A 13,757-nucleotide genomic window follows, 5' to 3' on the forward strand; every position below is an offset into this window, starting at 1 on the left:
ACCCAGCTAACTGCCCGTTTGGTACAGTTCTGGAGTTCCTGCAGGCCTGTTTATCCGCAGGGTTGACCCACTCCACCCTAGAGATCTTCGTGGTGGCCATTGCGGCCTACCACGCCCTTCTCGGTGGCCATTCAGTGGGAAGACACCCTCTTCTTACACGTTTCCTCTGCGGTGCGCTGAGGCCGAGGCCTCCGGCCAGAGAAGCTTATGCTAAGTGGTGGATCAGGATGCTATTCCATAGACTCGAGTCCTCTGATCTCCCCTATCCTTTGGGGGTCAAGATTCACTCCTCCAGAAGTTGGCCTTCGGGACGGCGGGCCCCGCCTACTTTAGCCACTCCGGGCTCTTCTGTTCTCTCGCCCTAGCTGTGCAGTCTTCCACACTAGGCAGAGATTTGGAAGGCTGGCGGCGTGGGCATTCTCGTTTCCCTAGCGTTTTCCGACGCAGCTCAAGTTCCTGAAGAGGAACGTCTCAGGTTACGTACAGTATGTAACCCTAGTTCCTCGAGGGAACGAGACGCTGTGTCTCGGTGCCATACTTCCGGCATCCCTGCCAGCGCTTGCCTCATTCCTGAAGCTGACGCTGACTCCGCTGCACATGCTTTTATAGCTTCCTGGTCATGACGTCACCCGCCCGTGATGTCCCGCTCAGCTATTGGACTGATTTCACATGTGATTCAGAGCGTGGTCACAGAAGGTGTTCCCCTAGCGTTTTCCGACGCAGCGTCTCGTTCCCTCGAGGAACCAGGGTTACATACGTAACCTGAGACGATTTCACTCGTGAATCAATATCCACAGCTTTTTAAAAGAGAGGGTGTGTCCCTGTGTATTACACACAATAAGCGAGAATAGGCATCTTTACACTGCTAGGATACATTGGGTTTGCTGCATTTGTAGGTCTACCAAAGCAAGCATCCAACTCATTTCATGCTCTAGTATGAGAGGCAGCTCAAATAATACTTTCATTTCATGCAATTGAAATAGGTAGTCCCACCCCAAATTCACACTTTTGGTTGAGCCAGTGTTCTTATGTCATGCACAGCAGGCCACTCAAACAAACAGTTTGCATTTCTGATTGGTGCAGAAATTTCATACTGAACTTTTAATCTTGTATATATCATACAGTAATGCTCCTTTCATATTCAGAAGTGTCTTTGGAGCTGTTCCGCTGCTAGCCATGAACATGTACACACAGAGAAAACCAAACAAACCAGACCAAAGAGTGTCGGTAACACTTTAGGTTGACCACTGTTTGAGAGGAAGCCAAGGGAGAGGCTGTGTTTACATTTTGAGAGCAGAGTGTTGGTTTGGGTGTTGCCCGTGACTAAAAGAGTTTATATTGGTGGCTTGTGCTAAGTGCTGTAAAAAAATTACAGTGAGGGTTGTGATGGAATAAGTTTAAATAAACTGCTGTCAATTCATGTAGTTACAAAAGGCTTCTTGACTATAGTCAGTTTGAAGTTCATTAGGAGATGATGACGTCAGCATAAGTAATTGTGGTTACACACAATAATGAATTGCTAGCTCTCACTCCTTCAAGAATGGCCAGCACCATCTTTCCCATTAATCTCCCATCAGTGAAGAGAACCACTTATTTCTGCTTTGAGTAGAGGAACTTCACTGCACATTAATGGCAAAACAGCAGTGTGTAATGTACATTTAACAGCCCTCCTTTCTGTACACATGTCATCTTAACTGACCAGCCAAGCTGGGCAATCTGAGGCTTGAGTGGAATATACTGTATTTATGAATTACTGCAAGCTAATGGACATTTGTTGTGTGGATTCAGTGTCAAGCATGCTAGCACACATACACAGGAAGTTTGTGGTGATGTGGCCCACAGCATTTTATGCCTCTGCTCTTTTCTCCTGTGAGTGTTTGTATTTTCAGTTTAAATGTTTAACATGCATAATTTAGAGAAGATTTGCACACGTCATAGTTGAGTATATTTTGAAAAGGGTGTCATTGGTTAAACCTGCTAATTCACTGTTAACACACAGACATGTGATTAGAGATTTGGCATAAATGCAAAATTAGAGATAAGGAATTGTGCATTAAAAATAATGCCTTTTTAGAGGAAAGGGTTTTAAAGTTTTGTCTGATGCCTCTCTAACCAAGGATATTTTTGAGAATAGTATAATATTCTGTGCAAATGCTTACTAAGCTTCAGAAATGGCCTGAAAAAAAAAAAAAAAAAAGAAACATTAAAATTATAATATTAAAAATATTGTACATAATAGGATTATATAAAGACAGAAATTAGGTCAGTGGGCAAATATAGCTACCTATTTAAAAAGGTTGTGCAACCTCTGTTTCCACTAGCTAATAATCTCTTTACCTCCAGAAAGCAAATTTGACCTGTAGCATTTATCGTCTCAATAGTAATCTCTGAGGGCTGGATTTCTGACCCTGGTTTTTGCACTTGGAAACCCAGAAAGAGTCACTTATATGTAGGGAAGCTACATATGAGTGGAGTGTTCCTACCATGAGTCGTTGCTAGACCTTTTTTACTGGGGCATGAGCATGGTATTTGTAGTAAAACTGTTGTTATACAAATGGTAATCAATCTGCCAAAAAACATGGTTACTACACTTTTAGTATAATAAAAGGGATCGGATACACACTTCATAATCTCGCTGCAAGAGTCATCTGGGCACTTTCTGCCTACTGTTTTACGAATACTGTGGATTCGGATATAACATACCGTTTTTCTGTCTACTATATAGTAGGGAAGTATGTGATTTCAGATGCAGACAGTCACTTGTTTTGTTCATAAATTAATCTATAGCCAATCAGTTCAATGAATAATTCACAGAAACACTCATAAAGACTGTCACTGTTGCCATCTACTGGCGTAACCTGCAGAAAGAGCTACTGAAAAGGTCCCAGTGATGTTGGTGTCCTATATGCACTTTTGAAACACTGCTCATTTTTCAAAATATGTTTGAGTATTTGAATAATAATAATAATCATAACAGCTATAATAGCCAAAATAGCAATTATAAACAGTCTACAGATACTGTACGTGACTCAAGATTTGTCAAGTCAAGTCAAGTCACCTTTATTTATATAGCGCTTTTAACAATACAGATTGTGTCAAAGCAACTGAACAGCATTAATTAGGAAAATAGTGTGTCAATAATGCAAAATGACATGTGTCGTGATTTTTGTGGTTTCGCTATTTTTCCTAAAGAAAGAAACCAGCTTTGCCACCAGCTCCTTTATACTTAATACAGATGGTCATAAACTGGTAGGAATTAATCAGGACTCCCCAACTGTCTTTATCAAGCCCCAGTGGGACATTATTGTCCAAAAATGAAAGCACAGCAGTGCCAACACTCACAGCCATGTACGAAAAGCCCAATACACAGGCCCTCCCTGCAGACGCAAAACACATGAATCCAGAAATACAGACACAGTCCCTAATGTGGGTCCACTATGTGTTAGACTGTGTTTGGTTACATAAGAGAACGTGACAAGCTTTCATCTCCAGGAAGAGAGGTACAACCAGAGAATGAGAGTAAAAGGTGATGTAAGGGAGAAGGGGGAGGATTTTGTGCTATTTCTGAGACACTTGAATGAGCCAATTCCCTTCTTTTTCCCTCCGTCTGTCCCTCTTGCACTCTCTCCATTTTGCCATTCAGTGCAGCAGAAATGCTTTGGCAATGGCCAAAAAAGTTGTGCTTTTATTGTATCACTCCAATTCATGTTTAATAATGTGATTTGAACCTTCATATTTATTATAGCAATAAAATAACAGCTTGTTTCATGTGGGCTGAGTGTTTTGTCACTGCAGAAAACAGCAACTTTGCCATTTGCCTGAATGAAACAAACATGTAATCCCATAAAACCTTATGAAGTTCATATTTTATTAAAAAAGAAATATATTAATGCACGCTGTAGTATACTGAGTGAACTTCAGAGTACTTAGTCTTCAGCATTTTAATCAGACCACAATCCGTCCACACACAATGTTGTGTGTTTTGTTGAGGCAGATCCACTGACCAAGAGAGTTTCGGGTAACTAGTCGTTAATCTTTTGATGGCAGTAAGCAGGGTAACATGATTCTAAACCCAAACAGTCCAGACCAGCAGGGGTAATTCATCTGTTTGAATAGAAAGAGAAAAGACTCAATATCATGGCTAAACAATTGTGCTGACAAAGCCATTGAACATGGACATTGCATGAACTGGTCATTCAGATTCAGCCACCTGTCAGCTTCACAGAAATGGATTTACTAATGTTTTAATGGCAATTGTGTTGATGAATTATAACTGCTAATGAGAACCCAGCAATTTTAGCCTGTGATTTGATTAAATCAAACAGCATTAAACAATACTGTTCAATACTGTTTGTAATGTTTTAAATTCTCGTATGTGCACCAAAAAAAAAAAAAAAAAAAAAAAAAAAAAAAAAAAGGAAAAAATTAACAAGGAAACAATTGATATGCTCTAAATATAATGACTTTTTAATGAACAACAAGTTCAATATGAATTAGCATTTTCAATCCATTGCACTTCTGTAATGTAAAAATTACATTGTAAAAAAAATTATAATAATAATTCATATTAATATATAAATATTTTTAAAAAGTAAACATTAGAAAACAAGGTTCCTAAAATTCCTGAAATAGGTAATATTGAAAAATATAAGACTTATTAAATAGGAATTGGCTGAAAAAAATGAATGAATGAATAAAGAAATGTCAAAAACCTAATGCAGCAGTTTAAGCACTCTAAATATAATAAAGTAAAGAAAAAGTAAAAGGTAAAATTGTGAAAAAAGTGAAATATTACTACCATTTAAAATGGTCAAATATTATTAGAATTTAAAATAACTGTTTTCTAAATGTAATTTATGCTAAAATGTAAAGCTACATTTTCAGCAGTCATTACTTCAATCTTCAGTGTCATGTGATCCTTCAGAAATCATTCTATGCTCGATAAACATTTCTTATTATTTTCAATGTTGAAAACAATTGTACCTCTTAATATATTTGTGGAAACTATGATCTTTTATTAAAGAAACTTTTAAATAAAAAGTTGAAAAGAACAGCATCCATTTTTCAGTTTTAATGTGTCCTTGCTGAATAAAAGTATTAATTAAAAATAAATAAATAAATGTAAAAAAAAAAAAAAAAGGAAACTCCTGGAAACTACAGCTAGATGTGAAAACGTTTTCCGATATGGTAGGAATGTCCTTGAGTTTGAACTGTCCCTGTGTCCCAATGTTCATACTGTCCATCCTAAATAGTCTGAGATTAAAATAAGTGTGTCCCAAAGCATAGTATGTTGAAAAGAGTGCCAAAAGTCCCCAGATGGTCTACTATTTCAGGTCGAATTTTGAAGTGTGGATCCGTGCACACTCTAATGGCTAATATAGGCCCTTTTCACAGTGACGTCAGCTAACTTCCGCTTTCCCGCAAAGCAGTGTATCTGTACTTCCGTTATACCTTTACACTGGAGACTTCTCGGGAAAATGTAGGAAAAACTTGAAATATGAAAGGCGTTATTTAAGAGTTAAGACTAATAATGTTAATGTACTTACAGTCGGGTTATTTTTGCGAACGTTTTTCCGCATCTGCTTTAGATGGGTGGCTTGCTTGCCGCAACTGCTTGCTTTCAGATTTGTATGACAACGATTATGTGTTCACACAAAATAAAAAACAGCTGACCTGCGTTTTATATTTATTTACACACATGCTGGCATCTGTTTTTAACTTTAAAAGCTTTTTATATAAACTTAATATATTTAATATTTATTCCTGAATTACATTAATAAAACGGAAAATTATAGACCCCATTTTATTGATATTTAAATAGTACAAGCTTATGTTGAACTATTCTTGTACATACAGGCGCTGTATTAAGCAGGACATAAATTACTGAATGAAAAGGCTTTCTGTTACCACATGTAAATGTCTAAAACGTTTGTTTATTTGAGAAATATTTTTTAACCAACTTCATCTAACTGCAATAAAGACAGCAAACAGTGCGCGAGAGTCGCGGGAATCAGTGACTGCAGTGCTCCGTTTTCAACTCCTTCCTCGACTTCAAGCGGCAAATCTCGCTGATCGGTATTCGGTAAGTTCGTTTGAGATGCCAGACGCCTCTACCTGAACGAGGACGAGAATAGACAGCAGCAGTCATCCTCTAATCGTATTTGTGGCAGTTGTACAAACATCCATTTGTTCGTTAACTTTTAAATACATTATTATGCAGAAAATATGAGCAGAGTTTTCTGCATGAAGACCCGAGGCTCGCAGATCAACGTGCTACTTCTTTTCTCTCCGATATGGTAGGAAGTTAAATTAAATTAAAAGTGGAGGATATAAACTGTGAAAAGATGATTGACAGGCCAGTTTACAGTTTACTGTGCGACGGAGCGGTCCGTTAAAGACGCAATTGTATGAAGTGATAGTATGTCCAAAGCTTGCCTACTCTTCTACTACACACTCAAAAGTGTGTACTTTTTTCTCACCTAAAAATTACATACTTTAAGGGCGTAGTATAAGTAGGCACAATGGGACACATCATGTATGTTACAGGCCTCAGGTCAGTCAAGGGTTAGGTCATCATTAGTTTTTGCTTCCTCTGATATACGTCTGCTGCAATGCACTGCACCATTACACCTGTGCTATGGTGTTGCTGCATTGAGTTTCACCACTGAGACTGGAAGTGTTGCTCAACCATGTGGTCTTGGTGTCTTCATGCGTGGGACATGCTGTAGGAGGCTTGCACAAGGCCATGTTATGCGGACCATTCTGCTCACCTGTAAAGAAATGTAAGGACATGCTAACAGGCGGAGAACCCATTGTACTTCAAATGTAGCAAATATGCTATGACAATAAAAAATAAAATTGTATGAGAGGGCTGCTTGAGGATACATTCTTGCAGTCATGTTAACAGTAAAAATCAAGTTCACTTAGTCAAATTTACTTCTTATTGTTCCTTTTTGTTCCTTTAATGATTCTGAGATATGTTATATGATACCTTATTGAATGTAAAAGTGGCATGTCATTTGTGATACATTGACCTGGTTTCCATTCTTGTATCACTGATGGTAACTGATGCTGAACCAATTGATTGGCTGGACTGAAGTAATACATTTTTAAGCTCAGTTCACCATCGTTTCAGAGAAGAGTTATGGAGCAGCATTTATATGAAACAAAGAAACAAGAAATTTTGTGGCATGTTGCAATTATTATTGCATTGCTATTTTCATCAAACTCCAAAGAGAATGAGTGCCTAAACGAGTCAGAGGATGTGAGGGGAAAAAAAGTGGTTCAGATCCCATGAGTTGCAGGCAGAGTTGTTTATGTTTATTTAGATAAATAGTTTCTGACTGGTATATGAAAAGTCATAGTGTTGTAGTGTGTACTTTTTTGTGCTTAACCTTTAATTAACACACAGACTGGGGCCTAAATGCCATTAAACATTAAGACATTTTTTTTCTTTTCTAAATAAATGCACCTTTGATCATAAGGTGATCTCTCTGTTGTCAAATGAACAGAAATTGACAATGATATCAAAACCACCATAGAAGCGCTGCTCAATTGGGTCTGACTTGTTTATCCAGTTGCTATTCTGTTAGCTTTTCATTAGCTTGTGTTTGAGAGTGTGTTTTTTCATTACTGTTTGTTTGCCTGTAACTTTATTCTGTATTTGTTTAGATTTCTGTACTCACAGTCTACACACAGCACATTCTTCTAGATGGCAGAATTAGCTTTTTTGGTAGTCTTTTGATATTTTAATTTCACTGTTGTTTAAAATCTTTTGGGCGGCAAGATTTTTTTTAAAGAAATGAATACTTTTTATTCTGCAAATCGATCAAAATTTACAGTAAAGAAATGTATAATGCTACAAAAGATGTCTGTTTAAGCCTGCCTCTTTAGGAAGGATGCAAACAAAATGCCTTTTACATTACCATTGTGTTTTTCCCTTCTCATTCCTTTCCCTTGTTCTCTCTCTCCTGCAGTGGGTGGCATTTGCCTCGCTGTTCTTCATACTGGTTTCCATAACCACATTCTGCCTGGAGACACACGAGGCCTTCAACCCCATCATTAACCGCACATATATTAACCCTAAAGACAACAGCTCCAGGTTTCACTTGGAGACAGAGACGGTGGTCTACCTAACCTACATCGAGGGAGTGTGTGTGGTGTGGTTCACCTTTGAGTTCCTCATGCGTGTCACCTTCTGTCCAGACAAAAAGAAATTCATCAAAAACACCCTAAACATCATAGACTTTGTGGCCATCCTGCCATTTTACCTGGAGGTGGGCCTGAGCGGATTGTCCTCTTCCGAAGCAAAGGACGTTCTGGGTTTCCTCAGAGTAGTGCGATTCGTTCGGATCCTCCGAATCTTCAAGCTGACGCGACACTTCGTGGGCCTGCGAGTGCTGGGACACACCCTCCGCGCCAGCACCAATGAGTTCCTCCTGCTCATCATCTTTCTGGCGCTCGGAGTTCTAATCTTTGCCACCATGATCTACTACGCCGAGCGAATCGGTGCCAATCCCAATGACCCACGTGCCAGCGAGCACACCCATTTCAAAAACATCCCCATTGGCTTCTGGTGGGCTGTTGTGACTATGACCACATTGGGCTATGGAGACATGTATCCTCAGACCTGGTCAGGCATGTTGGTGGGCGCATTGTGTGCTCTGGCGGGTGTATTAACCATTGCCATGCCTGTGCCTGTCATCGTCAATAACTTTGGGATGTACTACTCTCTAGCCATGGCTAAGCAGAAGCTACCAAAGAAAAAGAACAAGCATATTCCCCGTGCCCCCCAGCCGGGCTCACCTAATTACTGTAAGTCTGCCATGAACTCACCCCACCACAGCCCACAAAGTGACCATTGCGCTCTTGCTGCCCAGGAGGAGATTTTAGAAATGAACAGAGCAGGTAGGAAGCTTGTTTAAGTAACATCCTTCTGGATTAATGTCACAGAATCAGAAATCAGATTTAACTCACCTTTTCTTCCCTTCCACCTTACCATCTTTCTAGACCTGCCTGAAATCACACATGTAACCTGTTTTCAAAATCTCTCGTTTGGGAATCATTCAAATGCAGCTCAACCATCTGGAGACATTATAAAATCTCATCACACTGCATTCTTTGCAAAGATGCGTGTAGAAACAAACACACTTCTTCACCATGGTTGCATAACGACCGATACCCCATGCAACATTTTGCAAATCTTTATGTTTTTCCATTAGACTCCTGTGAGGATAAGTTATATCCACCCAGACAAACAGGAGCACACTCATTCAAAAGCTTGCTTTTGTTTTTGTCTATCAGCTCGGCTTAATCACATCTTACTTATATGTAAATACACAACAGTTTTTATTTGCTTATTCAAATGCAGCTCAACCATCTGGAGACATTATAAAATCTCATCACACTGCATTCTTTGCAAAGATGCGTGTAGAAACAAACACACTTCTTCACCATGGTTGCATAACGACCAATACCCCATGCAACATTTTGCAAATCTTTATGTTTTTCCATTAGACTCCTGTGAGGATAAGTTATATCCACCCAGACAAACAGGAGCACACTCATTCAAAAGCTTGCTTTTGTTTTTGTCTATCAGCTCGGCTTAATCACATCTTACTTATATGTAAATACACAACAGTTTTTATTTGCTTTTGTGACGTTAAGCATGATTGATTCTATGGCTTTTAGCATATAGCTACAGTTGAATGATTTTGTAAGGGAGTTGAATAATCCACAGAAGAATATACAGTAGGGCTGCAACAACTAATCCATAATGAAAATACTTGATACTGGATTTCATAATCTATTTGTTTGATTTGTGTCACAGAGTGAGCTACAACAGAAAAAGTGCTTGTGCTGTTTAATGAACTTGATAGGTGTTTTCCCCAGCACATAACCTTTAAACAGAGCATATTCTTATCTGTGCAAGAATAATATGTCATATATATATTCTTTCTTATCAAAAATAAAAATAATAAATACAATAATAAAAAAAATAATTATTGAAGTCCTAAAAAAATTATTTCAACCTCCTGAATAAATGTTGCACCCCCAACCCCCAAACAGTATGTGCATAAAAAAAGGTCTAAAACATATATGTTACATTGTAGTAAAAAACAAAAAAACAAAACCACAACAACAAAATGTTTTAAACACAGTTTTAAACACACTTGCATTTAGGCTGTTGCATGATGTTCTGCATTACTGAGAGGGTAATCAGGTTGACAAGCTGAAATGTGGTATTCGTTGTAGCTACAGAAGTATGGTGTAGTAAACAACTGTGATTTTGTAACTCATAATCAATATCCATTATCTCATGTTGGATTGAGTTCAGATTTGAGTTAAATTTACAAAGTGAAAAAGCACTGAATTTGTTGTAGCCTGTCAGCCACACACACTTACATTTGGATGTGGCACAGTAAGAGGGCCTGACCAGCATAAATAAGATATTTCAACCCACTCCACTCTGTCCTCAGCATTCCTACCAAGAGTAAGTGGTGGTGAGTGCATTCATTTGGAGCACTCGTTTAAAGATTGGCTGTAAAAGAGAAGTGAAGAGATGAGCTTGTTGACTGTGTCTGATCAGACTACGTAAAGAATTTCTCATAATGTGTGAGAGTAACTGAGTGACTCCTTCATAAGTCTGACTGGAGGAATCCCCCCATTTTTAAATCCCATAATCACATTTAGGCGCTGTTGCCCCTTTTAAATTGAAAAGACCTAGAATTTGTGTACATCCTTGGTTTAATGATGAAACTAGGGCGATTAGACAGAAATGGAGAAAAGCGGAAAGAAAGTGGAAGAGGGATAAATTACAAATATCATATAACTGCGTCAAAGAGTGTATGATTCACTATCAAAAAACTGTTAAGATTGCAAAGGCGAATTATTTCTCTGATCTCATTGCTAAAAACGCTCATAGTCCAAAAATATTATTTAATACCATCAATAGTGTGCTAAATCCGATGTCTAATTTATATCCGGATCCGTCTCCTATAGCCTGTGAAAACTTTCTTAAGTTTTTTACTGACAAGATCGATGTTATAAGATCATGTATTGTTCCCTCCTCTCTGGACTTCCCCCAGTCCACATCAATTTCTACATATTTATCTGAATTTACTCCAGTGTCTCACAGTTACCTGGTGCAAATTATTTATAAAATGAAGCCCACTTTTTGTTCATTGGATGTTGTTCCTCCTCGTCTCTTATTAGAGACACTTGACACTATTAGTCCTAGTTTACTGTCAATAATTAATAGCAGTTTAAACCGTGGAATAGTCCCATCCTATTTTAAGCATGCCACAGTGCAGCCGCTACTCAAAAAAACAAATCTTGATCCAACAGTTTTAAATAATTACCGTCCCATTTCTAAATTGCCGTTTTTATCAAAAGTTTTGGAGAAGGTTGTTTTAATCAACTTTCTTCTTTTCTACAGGAAAATAGTAATTTCGATAAATATCAGTCTGGCTTCAGACCTCAACACAGTACGGAATCTGCATTGTTAAAGGTATTAAACGACTTATTGTCGATTCCGGCAATTGTGCTGTTTTAATTTTGCTGGACCTCAGTGTGGCATTTGACACTCTCGATCATGGCATTCTTTTAAATCGCTTACAGCAAATTGGGATTCAAGGACGTGTGTTAAACTGGTTTGTATCCTATTTAAAGGATCGAACCTTCTCTGTAGAGACAAATATTCATCATCTTGTGCACCAGTTTTGTATGGGGTTCCACAGGGCTCAATTTTGGGTCCTGTTCTATTTTCTTTATACATGCTTCCTTTGTATGCTATATTTAAGAGGCACAATGTTTCATACCACTGTTACGCAGATGATACTCAGTGTTATGTTCCCTTGCACCCAAAGGATGTCTCCAGTTTACAGTGTCTGTTTGATTGTCTGAGAGATGTTAAACAGTGGCTGTCTGTCAACTTCCTTCAGTTAAATGAGTCTAAGACTGAGGTCTTAATTTTTGGCTCCCCTGCTTCTACAGAGGTTGTGGCCAGTAAACTGGGACCTCTATCTGGTAATCTTCATTCACATGTCAGAAACTTAGGCATTACTTTTGACTCTGCTTTGACTTTTGATAAACAGATCAATGCTGTGGTTAGAAGTTGTTTTTATCAGCTAAAGAATATTGCAAAGATGAAGTCATTTTTAACAATAAAAGACATGGAGTCTGTAATACATGCTTTTATCTCATCCAGATTAGATTATTGTAATGTATTGTACTTGGGTGTTTCACAGTCTCTATTGTCCCTTGCACCCAAAGGATGTCTCCAGTTTACAGTGTCTGTTTGATTGTCTGAGAGATGTTAAAGAGTGGATGTCTGCCAACTTCCTTCAGTTAAATGAGTCTAAGACTGAGGTCTTAATTTTTGGCTCCCCTGCTTCTACAGAGGTTGTGGCCAGTAAACTGGGACCTCTATCTGGTAATCTTCATTCACAAATCAGAAACTTAGGCATCACTTTTGACTCTGCTTTGACTTTCGATAAACAGATCAATGCTGTGGTTAGAAGTTGTTTTTATCAGCTAAAGAATATTGCAAAGATGAAGTCATTTTTAACAATAAAAGACATGGAGTCTGTAATACATGCTTTTATCTCATCCAGATTAGATTATTGTAATGTATTGTACTTGGGTGTTTCACAGTCTCTATTGTCTCGTCTTCAACTTGTTCAAAATGCTGCCGCTCGATTGTTAACTGGAACAAGGAAGAGGGAACATATTTCACCAGTGTTGATCTCTCTCCACTGGCTCCCAGTTAAATATCGTATCCATTTTAAAACATTATTGTTTGTCTATAAGGGTTTCCATGGACTGGCTCCATCATATATCTCTGATCTCCTTCTCTCCTCTCTGATCAACTAGTAGTCTTCAGTTGACTGTTCCAAGGTCACACTTAAAATCGAAAGGATATCGTGCCTTTTCAGTGGCTGCTCCACAGCTATGGAACAAGTTGCCACCCTATATAAGAACTGCACCAACATATGCTGATTTTAAGTCTCTTCTTAAAACTTATTTATTTACTGTTGCTTATGGTCATAAGTAAGCGCAGTGGCATAACTGTAGTGTACTATCTGTCGCTGTGTTCTATGTTTACTTTTGTATTTTGTTATATGCTTAATTTTGTACAGCACTTTGGACAACAGCTGTTGTTTTTAAATGTGCTCTATAAATAAATATGACTGACTGACTGACTGACTGACATTCTAACTTCAAATGTAATAATCCATGGGCTTTCAAGCTTTTTGATTCCAAAGACCACCAAATATTATGATCCCTTTGTGATGATGCCATTCTAAAATATAAAGCTATAAAACAAAGATTGAAAGGAGAAACTCCATTGAAAGATACAGCAAATGTACAAACAACTCTTGAAGCAATGTGTCTCAAAAAAAAAAAAGAGCGCAATATATCTCCCCCATCAACAGAATTAAATATTTGTGATATTTGAAACCATTCTTTTAAAGGGGTCATATGATGTTGCTAAAAAGAACATTATTTTGTGTATTTGGTGTAATGCTATGTGTTTACGCGGTTTAAGGTAAAAAAAACCACATTATTTTCCACATACCGTACATTATTGTTGCTCCTCTATGCCCCGCCTTTCTGAAACACATCGATTTTTATAAAGCTCATCGTTCTGAAAAGTGCGGTGTGCTCTGATTGGAAAGCTATCTAGTGCGTTGTGATTGGCCAAATACCTCAAGCGTGTGACGGAAATGTTACGCCCCTTACCATATTGTGATGCC

At 38.2% G+C, this 13,757-nt stretch overlaps 1 protein-coding gene across 2 annotated transcripts in view; it reads left to right on the forward strand.

The window, feature by feature from the left end:
• LOC107755085 (potassium voltage-gated channel subfamily C member 1-like) overlaps nucleotides 1-13,757 on the forward strand; it is a 45,591-nt gene that overhangs the window by 14,514 nt on the left and 17,320 nt on the right. For both annotated transcript variants that reach the window (XM_016571749.1, XM_016571747.1), the window contains exon 2: nucleotides 7,977-8,907. In XM_016571749.1, the coding sequence (XP_016427235.1) occupies nucleotides 7,977-8,907 (931 nt within the window). The remainder of the gene's footprint in view (nucleotides 1-7,976; nucleotides 8,908-13,757) is intronic.

The sequence above is a fragment of the Sinocyclocheilus rhinocerous genome, unplaced genomic scaffold (genome assembly GCF_001515625.1).
Source record: "Sinocyclocheilus rhinocerous isolate Xijiao unplaced genomic scaffold, SAMN03320098_v1.1 scaffold591, whole genome shotgun sequence".
Taxonomy (NCBI): domain Eukaryota; kingdom Metazoa; phylum Chordata; class Actinopteri; order Cypriniformes; family Cyprinidae; genus Sinocyclocheilus; species Sinocyclocheilus rhinocerous.